General features: G+C 44.5%; 1 protein-coding gene across 1 annotated transcript; it reads right to left on the bottom strand.

Annotated features, from left to right (window-relative positions):
* Positions 1–10,526: 10,526 nt before the first annotated feature.
* BTG1 (BTG anti-proliferation factor 1) lies at positions 10,527–13,425 on the bottom strand. Its single transcript, XM_042992884.1, has 2 exons — positions 12,835–13,425; positions 10,527–11,843 (listed from the first exon to the last, which is right to left on the bottom strand). Exons 1-2 carry the CDS (start codon positions 12,980–12,982, stop codon positions 11,476–11,478), a joined length of 516 nt encoding a protein of 171 aa, XP_042848818.1. The 5' UTR covers positions 12,983–13,425; the 3' UTR covers positions 10,527–11,475.
* Positions 13,426–13,819: the final 394 nt, after the last annotated feature.

Here is a 13,819-nt window from a genome sequence, read left to right on the forward strand (position 1 = left end):
CTATCTAGCTGGGTTTTCTGGTCTGCTGATTCCAAAGGCATACAATAACCAGGAGAGGAAGTAAGGAGTGGTCAGGAAAACAACTGCCAGGAACCAGGTCTGTTGACATTATAATAGAGTCCAAGAAGGCCAAATTACAATTATTTATTTGGGGAGAAAGGAGCCTGGAAGGATTTGGGAATTCATTCAATTGTTTGAATGGAATGTTCTTTTCCAAGATATCTCCGAGGCCGTTTCTCTGGTCTCCTTCAAGTTTCCGCCCAAATACCACCTTATCAATGAGGCCTTCCTTACTTTACTTAAAATAGCAACCTGTGCCCCCCCTCCTCCCCACGGCTCCCTATCACACCTTTCTGCTGGGCCCACGCAGTGTTACACAACTCGTATGATGTTCACGGCAACGAGAGAGCAGCTCTGCTCCTTACCACTATCACCATCTGATCTTCTACCTCCTTCCATCTGATCTACCATCGTCTTCCGGCTCGTTCTCCCCCGCTCTCTGGGGAGAGTACGCATTTTTGTCTGGTTCACAGCTGTATCTGCAGGTGCCTAGAACAATGCTGGGCATAGAGCAGATACTCAGCAAAGACTTACAGACACACAGATTAACTAATTTTAGCATCTGCTGAAGCTCTGGTCTAAGAGTTCCAGACTTTAAGGTCTTCCCATCTAATGGGGAAATAAGACACGAATGCAAACAATTGCAATACAATGGGATCAGAAAGCACTGCACTGGGATGCGATACCCGGTTAGGGGCTGGTGCTTGACCCGGGACAAACCTGGATTCTAGCCTCGAATGGTCCCATTGCCCTGTGACCTTGGGCAAGTTATAACACCCCTATACCACATTTCTTTGACTCAGAGATGAGTAGAGTACCAAAGGTTGACTCTTACAGGTTTGTGATGAGGAGGGGATGCTCACAAGTGCTGAGATTCTGAAATCTACAGGAAGTGCCTGCAGCATTGGGTCGGAACTTTATAGAAGCAGAGCAGCAGATCAGCAGAGCAGGGTGGCTAAGGCTGTCTGGTGCTACCAGGAAAGCTAATCAGTAAGAGGGCAGAGGCTGAAATAAATAAAATCCTTTCCAACATGCACGTAATGAAGTGCCATATTGAATTTTCCTATGCTTAATGCATGAAACTTTTTTAAAACGAGGAATGAATCTACTAGGAAAATGAATAGGCGATTGGAGGAGGGGTTTCTCCAACTGGAAATGGGTTATTGACAAATCTCCGGTAACCAAATCTGGCTTTAGCTTTCCTTACATCTCCACTGAGTTGCTATCCTTTCGTAATTGGAGCGTAAGCGGAAAACTTCCAACCGGTATTGAAATATTAGGTATTATTGTCACTCATCACCATCCCCACCACAACCCACCACTGCTTTGGCAACAGAGGCTTTGCTAAACAGAACATATTGTCCTTCTCCGAAGAAGAGTTAATTTAAGATCTGGTTCCAAATCGGAACACTTAATCTACAGGGAAAATAAGAAGTAAATCCCCTTTTTAATCACTGGTGAATTTCTTCCTTCCCTCTCTCTCAGTAGATCTCAAACTATTAACAGTCTCTTTAGGACAAATCTTCCCACCCCTGCATTCAATAATCTTTAAAGACAGTGGCACGCAGCGGGTTCAGTCAATTTCACAACTGATTGTGCTGTAACTTAGGTGAATATTCTAACTGCTCTTTGGCAACTGGAGTCGAGAATTTTGAGATGGGAGAAAGTGTTCAAGGCTAGCTAGAACTCAGCTATATATACAGGTTTAACACTTGTCTCTTCTTAGCTACAAGACCTATGACAGTGGCATAACCAGGCTAAATGAAACAAGGGGGAGCATTATATAAATTTTGCATCATCACAATCTTTTTCAATTGATCACGATTCTAGAGTTCTGGCCTAATAACAAACACCAAGCACTCCTTAGTAAGCTTGTGAGTCAGTGATAGGGATATGACTCACATTTTACTACTCACTCTAAAAGACTAAAAGCCATAGCAAATTAGGCAGGGATGTACAATATTAGTAACCACTAAATCATAACTAGTTGAAAGGCAACGGTTTCTTCTGGTGACAATTTGCTTCATGTTTAAAGTAACCATTACCGCATGTTTAGGGAGCAAAAATAAAGTAGTAAGAAGAGGAGAGGGAAAACAACTCATTTCTAATTTGAGGACTGGCTCCCCAAACATATTTCTTAACCAAATCTTAACTGTCCCCAAAGGGAATTTTCTGGGGTGGTAAAAATGTTCTATCTCTTGATTGGGGTGTGGATTTCATAGGTGTGCAAAATCCACTGAATTCTATACATTTAGTTGTATTACATTTTTACAGCAATTTAAAGAAAAAGATTTAGGTGGCCCACACCTCGAAAGCTACGTCTAGGAGTTACTTCCACTAGAAATGTAAACTCACAATTAAACTTTTTTTTTTAATTCTATTTAATAAACACTGCAAAAACGGGAAGTGCTATAACAACAGTAACAACAAACCGTGGACAATAATCAAAGATATGTTTGAATTTCAATTGTTCTATTTCATACACCATGAAAGTGCCTCTAATCTAGCAGCTTACGCTAAAAACCAACTTTCCGTGCTAAGCCTTTGGAACATGAAAGTCATTATTGTTTGTACCAAAACAAATCATAGCAATCTAGCTATTCTGAAGAAAACACTCTTGAGTTCGGTTTGGGTTCCTTTTGGACTGCAAAAGGTATTCTAACTCCTTGACGCGTTTACCAGAAAGTAGATACGTTGCTGGTTGCCCGGCCTTTATGCAAAGAGATAATACTTTAACATGGCCTGTAAAAGCGAGGAGACTGTTCCAGCTGCTTACAGTCTGGGTTTAATTAGTAACTGCACTCTGTTTTACTCTCAAGGGCCACAGTTCAGCCGATAAACTTATCGATCAAATTACATGGTCGCTCTCTACCTACAAAGCCCCACGTGATGTGGCCTCCCTTCCTTAATTCTCCTCCACTCCACTCATCCTGGCCTCTCTCAATCCCTCCCAAGCACCGTTCGCTCTCCAGCCAGACTTTGTGCGCTGTCCCCTGTCCTGCCTTCTTCACGCAAATCCCCACATACCCTACAGACGCAGCTCAGGCAGAGATCCAACATGGTGGGGGGACCTGAAGTTCCCTCATCCCTCAAACACAGCAGTCTTGAGGACAGAGGACTTTGAATTCCAAGAGTCCGGCTGCAGAGTGACAGAGATGTCTCCAGGGGCCCAAGGGGACAACCTGGTGGGTCATTGGGCTACTTCAACAAACAAATCAAAGCACACCTGGTGGGAGGGTCCAAAACATCGCTAGGAGCAGGGGGATAAAGCAACCAGAGTCCCAACAACCGAGAGCACATAATGCACTCCAAAGAACACCTCCTGAAGGGCCAGGCCCTGGACAGAGCATAACATAGCAGTGCTCACAGGTGCAGAGCACGCAACAAGCTTTTAAAACACATAAGGGACAGAAAACCAGCCAAAAGGACGAAACGGAAGACTTCTCCTCGAAAGAAATTCCAGGAAGAAATGACAGCTAAAGAATTGCTCAAGACAGACACAAACAATACAACTGAACAAGAATTTAGACTAATAGTCAATAAGATTAATCGCTGGGTTTGAGAAAGGCATAGAAGACAGCAGAGAACCTATTGCTGCGGAGATGAAGGAACTAAAACATAGTCATGACAAATTAAGAAACGCTGTAGATGAGGTGCAACGTAAACCAGATGCGGTGACAGCGAGGACTGATGAGGCAGAGGGGAGAATAAGTGAAAAAGAAGATAAAATTACGGACAAAGACGAAACTGAGAAAAAGATAAAAAAACAAATCGTACAGACACAGCTCAGTTCATGTCTTCCTCTGGGAAGAACGAAGGCAGGCGTTGTGTCCATCATTGCGGTCGGGACACCCCACTTCACCTCTTCCTTCCCTTAGTAGATTCCAGTGTTTCTATTTGTTTGGGGACTTCTCTCTGCTGCTAGGCTCGAAGCCCCTTGAAGGCAGACACGATGACTATTTGTGAGTCCTTGGGATAGTACATGGCACACAGAGGGACTCAATTGAGTATTTAATGAATGTGGTAGATACGGGACAAAACGGTCATATTCTAACCATCAGAAAGGACCCAGAAGGCGTGCCTGGGTAGCTCAGTTGTTTGAGGGTCCCAGTCTTGGTTTCAACTCAGGTCGTGCTCTCAGGGCTGTTAAGATCAATCCCCCCTGGTCAGGCCCTGTGCTGACAACGCGGAGCTGGCTTGGGATTCTCTCTCTCCCTCTCTCTCTCCTCCCCTCCATCTCTCTCAAAAATAAATGAACATTAAAAAAAAAAAAAAAAAAAAAAAAAAGGAAGGATCCCAAGAGGGATCCCTTGGACAGGGGAATGGGGGAAATGCAAGAAGCTGAAAGTTAGGAGAAGAGAGCCTGTGTGTGACGCTTCACGATTACATAAGGCCCCACCTCTAACCCTATGACCGGAACTACCCTCTCTCAGGGGATAACTGTTCTAACAACTCTGACTGGCCACCTTAACCCTGTTTTAATTAATTCCAAACTCTTGTTCTTCCATCACCATCTTAAACACTGTAAGAACACCTGGACTAATTTTTAAGGCTACCCACAACTCCAAGCAGGCCTGAAGCTCACAGGGACAGTAAAATGCAAGACTTCTGAAGGGGCCAAAGGAACTTTGCCTGGAAGTCTCTTGAGGTTCTTTTAAGAATAGGGCCCTTTGTTTCCTATACTATTGCAAAATAAATCAGCAAGCCGCTCCGCTGGCTGAGTACCTACTTCATTGAGGCACGCAGCCATGCTATACAACCCAGCAGCAAGCTCCTCAATGAAGGTTATCTTCGCCAGAGAAAGGGACCGGGGTTTAAACTAAAAACAGCGCATGGTCCCTGGTTCACTCGTGACTGACTAGAACAAGCCGATGACGTTATCAGTGATTCAAGCAAACGTTGCATCCGGTTACACCACAAGAAGCAACTCAAACCCAAACTGGTAACTTACAAAAAGGCTGCTTTTCCTGGCAGTAGAGAGGAAGTACTCACAGCACTCTAGGTTAAGAAGGGATTGAGAGCCACCGAGTTCTGTTTGGAAAAAACCACAAAAGCATGGCCAGATACAAATGGCTCGAAGGGCGGCAAACCCTGGGAAAAGTCAACTTACTTCTTACGGCGAGGAGGTGCAACACTCAAACACGATAATGCCCTCAAGCAGGCACTGCGCGGGGCTGCCTGGCTATACACATTTGGTAGTGTGGCGGCATCTCTCACTTGAAGGTGTTCAACAGACAAAAGATCCGAAGGAGTCCTTCTTTTCTGTCCTCTACTGGGAAAATAGCTCTGAAAAGCACAATGTTAAGGACCCAGCTCAGCAAAGTCTGTGAAATAAATACGCTCAACACCTGGGTTATCTGTATTTCCACTTTTAAAAAGGACTTCCTTTTTCTTCCCCTATCATTTCAAAATCACAAGTACATTTCTCACAGCTATTGGCCAAAGCGGACTTTCAAGAAACTCCCACCGATCACAGTGACGTCAAATTTTCACGAAGCCAAGAAAACCACCTGCTGAATTTGCCTCCATGCTATACTGAAGTATTCAACTCCCAAAAATCCAACCATTCTTTGCTGGATGTTTTCATGTATAACGGACTTATTTTTATCCCATTTTACATACGGAGCGATGGGCTCAGAGAGGCTAATCAAATTGCCCAAAGTCACAAAGTAGTAGCTGGTACAGGCCTGCATTCCAACCCATTCTTCTGAGTCCATGACTAGTGTTCTTTATAATAAGTCCCAAATGCCTCCTGAAGAAAGAAGCGTGGTTTTAAGACAGTTTTTTTGCCTTCTGAGCATGGAAAGTGATGAGGTTTCAAAGGCTGAAAATGATGGCTAACCAGCAATGAGAAATGAAAACCTGCATGTTGCAACAATGTGAAACACGGTACATAAATCATACACCTCAATATACCAATAGTTGAAAGTTCAGGTTCTGGGGTCAAAAAGGCCCGAGTTCAAATTATGAATGAGCTGTTTACTAGCCATTTGACTTTGGGGCAAATTACTTAAACTCCCTAAGCCTCAGCTTTCTAACCACAGAACACGAAGATTAAAAAATACTGACCTATCTACCTGTCAACCTCACCCAGTTGTTGAGAGGTCAACGAAGAACGTACATCAGTAACTTGAAGGCTCACGAGTGTAATTTATAGGAAATACAATTCCATTCAGTCTACGGACTCGAGGGGACAAAACTGTTATAAATCAGGACTGGAAGATACATCTGTCCTGTTTACAGTGCCATTGTCAAATCTTACCATTTTAGGTTTATGCTCATTTATAGAATCTTATCAAATAAAGTCCAATTTGCAGTCACCTTTCCTTCCTACAAATTTACAGATTGCTCAGAACCAGAGAGAAAAGATACAGGAGACTTCTGGCTAACCCATAAATGCTAAGGCTAATGTAATCACTGGTGTGCAACTACATGAACTCAGTTCTTTTACAACCATGCATGCAAATAAAGGAAATGTTACAAGAGCCCTAACATTTAAAAAGAAAATTTCTAAAAACATAAAATGTGGATCTCAGCACATAGCAATACATAGTTTAATATATAGGAGCACATAGACTTTGAATTGGTAGGACACTTAATTTGGGGTTTCTGTTGGCTGTAAAAATGTCTTAATTTTATAAATACGGACTTAAGAAGCTAAAATTAGACAAGATAACCTTCTTTGAAATGCTACCAGTTTCTCATTTGAAGACGTATCACTTAACATAATAATCACAAGTTATTAAGAGAGCAAACCCTCATCTACCTTAGTGATCTAGAGAAAGTATTTTTGATCAGGCACCCCTATCAATGGAATTTTTAGTACATGCCCCATATATTTGTTTACAAAATGTACCATGTGCTTGTGCAAACCCACATGAAAACACACACAAAAATACTTTAGGAGAATGACATAAAGGTACTTTGGAGATCACCTAGAGAATTATTAAAAGTAAATGTGCCCACAGGTGACCATGTCTTCTATCTGTTATGATTTGAAATAATAACTGTTTGATGTGACAGTCTCCAAATACAGGAATGCAGTTAACTCTACTCTCATTTCCTGCCTGGTGATCTCTGTCCTGATGTTAGATGTCTGGCCTACACTTAATCACCCTTCTATCATCAGAAGCGGGGTCACAAACGGCCTTCACAACTAAAAGGCATGAGGAAAGAGGCTTATAATCAAGCAGTTCCTAACAGCTTCAAAAACATTGTCCCTTTATAAAATACCTAGACAAAGGCACTAAGCATTCGATTTGAATGTCTTTAAAAATGCCTATAGGTACAGGCTTTCTTTAAGCTATCCCACTCCCCACCCCCCACCCCCACCCAGCCCAGTTTCCACTTGGTATGAACCATAAACCTCACTACCACTTCGACCTGCATGTTCACAAAGTGAGCGCAGACTTGGTCCCAGATTCGTGAATTACAGAATCCCTACAGTCGTGCTTCCCAAACTCTCTGCCAAAAGATGGCTGCACAGACCTCTCGATATTCATCAACATTAAAACGATAAACAGCATGCAAAGGTTCCTTTGAAAGTCAGAAGTTGAACTCCAAAATGTTCCTTTTAAGATTACTTAACTACGAGAGGACAGAAAACACTTACAGAATCGAAAATCCTCAACTGGAAGTGAAATTGGAAGCCTTATCATTTTCTATCGTTTGACACTGAACAATATCAAAAGAAACTGGTTAGCTAAGTTAAAACTGCAGTCAAAAAAAAACTGGTGTCAATTATATTCCATAAATTGTTAAGGAAATGGTGGCAATCCTATTAATACAACCTAAGGCTTACTTGTTTAGGAGCACCTTAAAACTACAAAGTTTAACATCTTGTTTAACAATGTTTCTTCACTTTAAGCTATTCTCAGAAAAAAAAGCAAAAAAACATACATATACATACATATATATATATATATATACACACATGTGTATATATATATACATATATATACACATGTGTGTATATATATATATACATGTATATATATAGCCAGAAACTATAAATCACATATGAATTCCTCTGGCCTTTTGCATTAATATAAATGACTGCAGGACTCATTTAAGCGGCTTAGTTTGCTTAGCAGTACAAACTATTTCACTACAAGTTTTTCACCCTGTTATGTTCCAAACATAAAAAATACTGTTATATTTTAGCAGTAGCCATATACGCAGACTGAGATGAAATTAAACTCTCTGCAGTCCCTGTACTTTCAGACAAGTAAGAAATACGTTGTTTCAGACAATCCAAAATAAAACTATTGATAACTTCTCCCCATAGCTTATCAATAGCATCTCATCACATTATCTGAAATAGGGGTGCAAAGGAGAGAGGTATGATTTTCAATATACAATACACTTTTAATCTTTAGTTCTCAAAGATCATAATAGTCAGGAAGACTGCTTCAACATGAAGGCCAATTCCACAATCTGTAACACCCATACAAAACAAAAACTACTTGCGATTTGTGAAGAACGGTGACTTAGGGAAATCATTTATGCAACAGTACCAGAAAGCGATTTTCTAGTGGACTTTCCCGTCTACTACTAATACAAGAAATATTGTAACTCAAGGCTATGGACATGTGATTCCCATCCCAGACTGAAGGGGAGAAAACAGCCACATTATCCTGCACAAACCAGGGTAATCCTTGCTTCAGCATTATAGAGCAAGATAGTACTTACATTTGGAGAAGAGGAAATAATTTTAAAACTACCTGTTAAAATTCAGAAAAGTGGCACCCGTAACGATACTGCTAATAATCATGAACTCTTGGTGCCAACGGCAGCTAATGATTTTTGAAAGCAGTCCTCCTTTCTTAAAATGACTTAAGGAAGTGTCTTCTCACTCAGTGTAAAAGCCTTCTAAATTTTATCAGTATTAAATTTCTTACAAGTACACAGATACAATGACTGCACATGCAGATTGGTACACTCCTGCAGGTGCATACAGCAGCACAGTTTTTATCTAAACAGCAAGGCAAAAACAGCCCCCAGAAGCAATGAATGAGAAATTAAAAAGCTCCAGCACCGTAAGCAATTGTCTGGAGAACTAAGGGTTCAAGTCCCGGGAAACAGCAGGATGCTAGGTCTCAGTGATATTTGCAAGCCTTTTTAAAGAGGAACTTAACAGCTCCTTAAGTGCCAGACATCACCTACATTCTAAAGTGAAATGTTTGTAAGTTCTCTTCCTACCGAATTTCTTTGAAAGTACCGAAAAGTCTGATGTCACCATCTTCAAAAATGATTTTCCAGTTGAGAATCGGTTCTATGACCGAAGTTTTCGGTTAGAATATACTCCTAAACTCTCTGGACACTCTGCCTTAGGCTCCAATGGCTTAGTATGCAAAACCTTAGCAAGCACCTGGCTTCAAAGGAGTTACCAGAGATGCAGTGGGCAAACAATGCTAATCAGAACTGGGCTGAGACCTGTGGAAGACGACACTACCCACTACCGGTTGTTTCATTGTACATTCAAATTTGAAAAACCGGGAGGCTTCTCAAAGAACACGCTGGAAAATAAAACCATAACTGGTAAGGGTACTCCGCGTGCCGTGGTTCTAATGCGAATGACGGGTGAAGTACACAGACGTTGTTCGTATTCTAAACACCTGCGTATCCGGCTGTGGCTTTACTTCTGTGTATCCCCCAAATTTGGGACTACTGATTTCAAGGAACCTCAACTGCGGGGTACTTCCAGTGTGATCATGTTTATTACATGCGTATCTCAAAAGCCACTGTAAGTTAACGGTGTACAGAAAAACTCAACCTTCTCCACTTTCAAAATCCCGTTCAACCAAAGAACTACCAACAAGTTTTTATCACATGGGGTAGTGGAGTAATGTACACTCTGGCAAGGTTTCATTTGGGTTCTGAGAATTTATCTGAAACAGAAGTCTGAAAATAAGGGATCAAAAACTCACATTTCCAACTTTTGAGAATAAAAATTGATAAACGTACCTGTTGTTGAATTCCAGCTTAAGTGATTTTTATGTAAATCTTGCAGCTGATGAAAAGCAAAACACCACCATCTCTGCAGTGATTAGCCTGTTCTTTAAGACTATGGGTCACCTACCCCAGGATTTTCTAACTGAACATGGATTCCATGGGGCAAAATTACTGTTTTTTCAAAGGTGGGCCAGAACGGAACATTTATATCTTCACTTCGACAGGGAAGCAATGAAATATAATCCTCTGAGTATCATTTTTGGTAGATGTTACCTTTGTCTCTTATCCTCATTTCGTGAGATTAGCCTGGTAATGTGTCCATGTTTTGACTTTCGAGATTTAAAAAAAAAAGTTACCCTGTGTTTCCTCTAACACCTAGACATGTACACTCCCATCAAATGTTTTTCAGCATGACCAGTGTGCAACTGACATTCACATAGCTTATAGAACCTAAGTCTTCTGAGAAACATATTTCTTTGAGCTGAACCTCTATAATCATGACAAGAGATTGATTAAAATGCCAAGATAAGAAACAATTTATTATAGAGAGAAGAAAAATTTCTCATCCAAAATATAGAAATCTGTACAACTTTGCCACAATCAATATACATGAACTGTACAAATTTACACCAGTTCATAATTTACCAAATAAAAGATGACTAACAAAGTTCACAAAATAGATGGTGGTTTGTGGAAAAGACTTTTACCCAATTAAGTACAAGGAAAGTTACAAACCAGACCTCCACTTTCTAAAAATAAGAAGTTTACTCAGTCTTAGAAAACTACAAGCTAGCAAATGTACAGAGAGCTGGCTGGTGCTAACACCACAGTTGAGACAGTGTCTTTTTAAGGGTCTTTTTAAAGCCTGTTGCCACGGCAGATTCTGGTCACTTGCTACTCTCAAGGCCAAAAACACAATACAAGGTCTGACCATTTCCCCAGGTCATGCTTACTAGGTTTGTCTTATGTACATTTATACAAATTTAAGTGCTAGGTAAAAGTCTTGTCAAAATTTCCAGTACTACCATGTTTCAAATGTTGAGCTTTCCTATTCAGCTGCCAAAAAAGTTAACCATTTTCAAGTGTAATAGTGCAAATTTCCTCCGCAAGGTCTACTGCAGAGAAAGGTTCTTTGAAATACAGATTTGCCTTAAAGGGATTGATGGAAAAAATTTAGGTTTAACATCTGGGAGAAACTGAAACCACCCTAGGACTTCACTCCCTAGCAAATAAAGTGATCATTTACTTGGACTCACAGGCTATTAAATCATTGAAAGGTACTGTCCAAACTATGGCACTGTCACTTAAAAAAAATTTTTTTTTTTACCACTCTATCTTGTGCCAGATCTTCACAGCTGTGACATGGTTTAAATTCCATAATCCATCCCCAAGAGGAGCCCACCCAAAGCAAAAATCAAATTTATCCATCCATTATAAGATGATCCATCCATAGACTATATCTTAACCTGATACAGTCATCATATTGTAGTTTTTGGAAGGGCTTGTTCTGCCCAAGAGAAGTTCCTCCTTACAGCTGATTCTGCTGTCTACCATTTGCACGCTGCTGCTGTTTTGAGTGCTACCTCCTGCTGGTGAGGCTTCGTACAGCACACAGATGGAACCATCCTCTCCAATTCTGTAGGACACTTCGTAGGGGTCAACCCAGAGAGTGAGTTCACTTGGGAGAAGCCTGAACAGCTCCTGACTGCTCAGTCCAATCCGCTGTGCCGCCTGTCCAATCAGAGGATCCATTTTATGGTTGATGCGAATACAACGGTAACCTGATCCCTTGCACGGCTTTTCTGGGAACCAGTGATGTTTATAATGTTCTATAGGGGGAAAGAGAGAGAGAGAGAGAGAGAGAAAGAGAGAGAGAGAAACAATGCTTAGATCGTTACTGTAAGATCCCGCTATGGCTTCCTCCTTCCGCAGGCTCCTTTGAAAAGTGAAAAATTTAAACTATCAACTTTTAAAAACGCCCAGCACTGCACCGCGGCTGTGCGTGCTTGGGGCTGGGGAAAAGAGCGGGCAGGGTTTTAGAAACAACACAGTAGTAGGGGACAAAACAATCTCCAGGAACCAACCGGTTGAGCCGCCAAAACAGGAATCCGGCGCGCGGCCTCGGCTGGCCGGGCAGCCGGATGGCACCGGCGGCCAGGCGGGAACCTGTTTACTTTCTCCACCCCACCCCAGCCGCACACAATGGGGTTTATGGCTTTGGAGGAGAAGCGCCACCGGGCTGTTAACCCCGAAGGAAAGAAAAACAAGCAACCCTAACTAAACCAAGCTCTGGGCAGGGCTGCAACTGAACCGGTGACAAATCCGATGATTAATGGTCAGGGGTAGGAGGCGCGGGGCGACGGCACGTCCGTCCCGGGCTGGCCCCGGGACAGCGGCGCTGTCTCCCAGCCCCGGGCCCGGCCGTCGAGCCCACAACGGTTGGAGGGGGTTGGGGGAGGGGGCGTCGAACCAACCCCAGCCCCGCAGCTCCTTTGTCCCCAAATCCGCGGACGGTCCGAGGACCGCGGCTCCCGCCTCAGTGGCTGTAGTCTCTTTGTTGTGAGCCTGTTCCCTTCTCCCCTCGGTGGGGCAGCCGTGGGGGGAGGGGGAGCCCTCGGCCCAGCCCCCAAACCTTCGCCAGGACCCGCCGTTAGCGGCCGCCAGGCGCGCCTGCCCCGCTCCCGCGGCGGGACCCGAGCGCGGCCGGCCCGGGGCAGTGCCGCGGTTTCCGCGGCCCCGACGGCTCGGCCCGCCTCCCGCCCCGGGTGTGCGGTCCGCGTCCGCCCGGCGCCCCTCACCCGCCCGCCGCGGCCGGCTCACCTGCCAGCAGCTCCTGCAGGCTCTGGCTGAAGGTCTGCAGCTGTCGCTCGCTCGTGAGCCCCTTGGTGCGGAGGAACTTGGAGATGAAGGACACGGCGGCGGCGATCTCGCCTATCATGGTGGCGGCCCGGGTGTAGAAGGGATGCATGGGGGCGGCGGGCGGGGGCGGCCCGGGGCGGCCGGGGCTCGGCGGCGCGGCCCCGACGACGGAGCGGCCACCCCGGGCTCCCTCGCAGGTCAGAGGGCTGAGAGGAAGAGAGGGCGGGAGGGGCGGACAGCTACTTTTTTTCTCCTTTATAGTAAAAAAGTTATTTTCACGACAGGAGGCGGCAGGCGAGAGGAAGAGACGAGCGACGGCGGCCTGGTCACATCGCTCGGACTTCCCCAGCCGCCTCCGCGTCCAGCTCCGCAGCCTCCGAAGCTCCTAACAGTTGCATTTCCAGCTCGGAGCGGCGAAGAGATGCAGGAGCCGTGCAGTAGCTTTTATAGCGCGGCGGAAAGGAAGTGGCGTACCTGGAGCATGACGGCCGACTTCAGCCAATCCGGAGATCGCACCATTGTGACGCAGCAGATTCGGAGCCGGAGGGGGCGGGAAAAGGGGGCTAGAGGGTGGATGCGGAGACGGGGAAGAGAGGGAGGAGCTGACGTAATCCGCTTGTAAACAAATAAACTCCGGAGCGGCGGCCCGGGACCGGCGGGCTGTGGCCAAGGGACGGAGCCGAGCGAGGGTGCGCGTGTGAAAGCTCCGCCCCCAGCCCTAGCTCCTCCTTCCCGGTTCAGCTACTCCGGGCCCAGCGCCAGCGCATCCTCTGCGAGAGTGAGCTGCCTGGGCTCGCTGGCGGGGAGTCTGAGTGCCGGGCAGATAAAAGCCTTCTTGGCGTCCGCGCGCGCAGATCCGGCTGCAAGTCCGAGGTGCCTGTCCCCTCGCGCGCTGGGTGTTTCAATCTCGTCCCCGCTCCTAAGAGGCTGGTTGCCCAAGCGGGAG

Source organism: Panthera tigris, chromosome B4 (assembly GCF_018350195.1).
Source record: "Panthera tigris isolate Pti1 chromosome B4, P.tigris_Pti1_mat1.1, whole genome shotgun sequence".
Taxonomy (NCBI): Eukaryota; Metazoa; Chordata; class Mammalia; order Carnivora; family Felidae; genus Panthera; species Panthera tigris.

What these genes read in the sequence shown, in the direction of transcription:
- BTG1 (XM_042992884.1), bottom strand. Translation starts at nt 12,982, where the DNA reads ATGCATCCCTTCTACACCCGGGCCGCCACCATGATAGGCGAGATCGCC. An exon ending in CCTGCAGGAGCTGCTGGCAG is followed by an intron (nt 11,844 to 12,834) that starts GTGAGCCGGCCG and finishes TTCCCCCTATAG; the next exon opens with AACATTATAAACATCACTGG.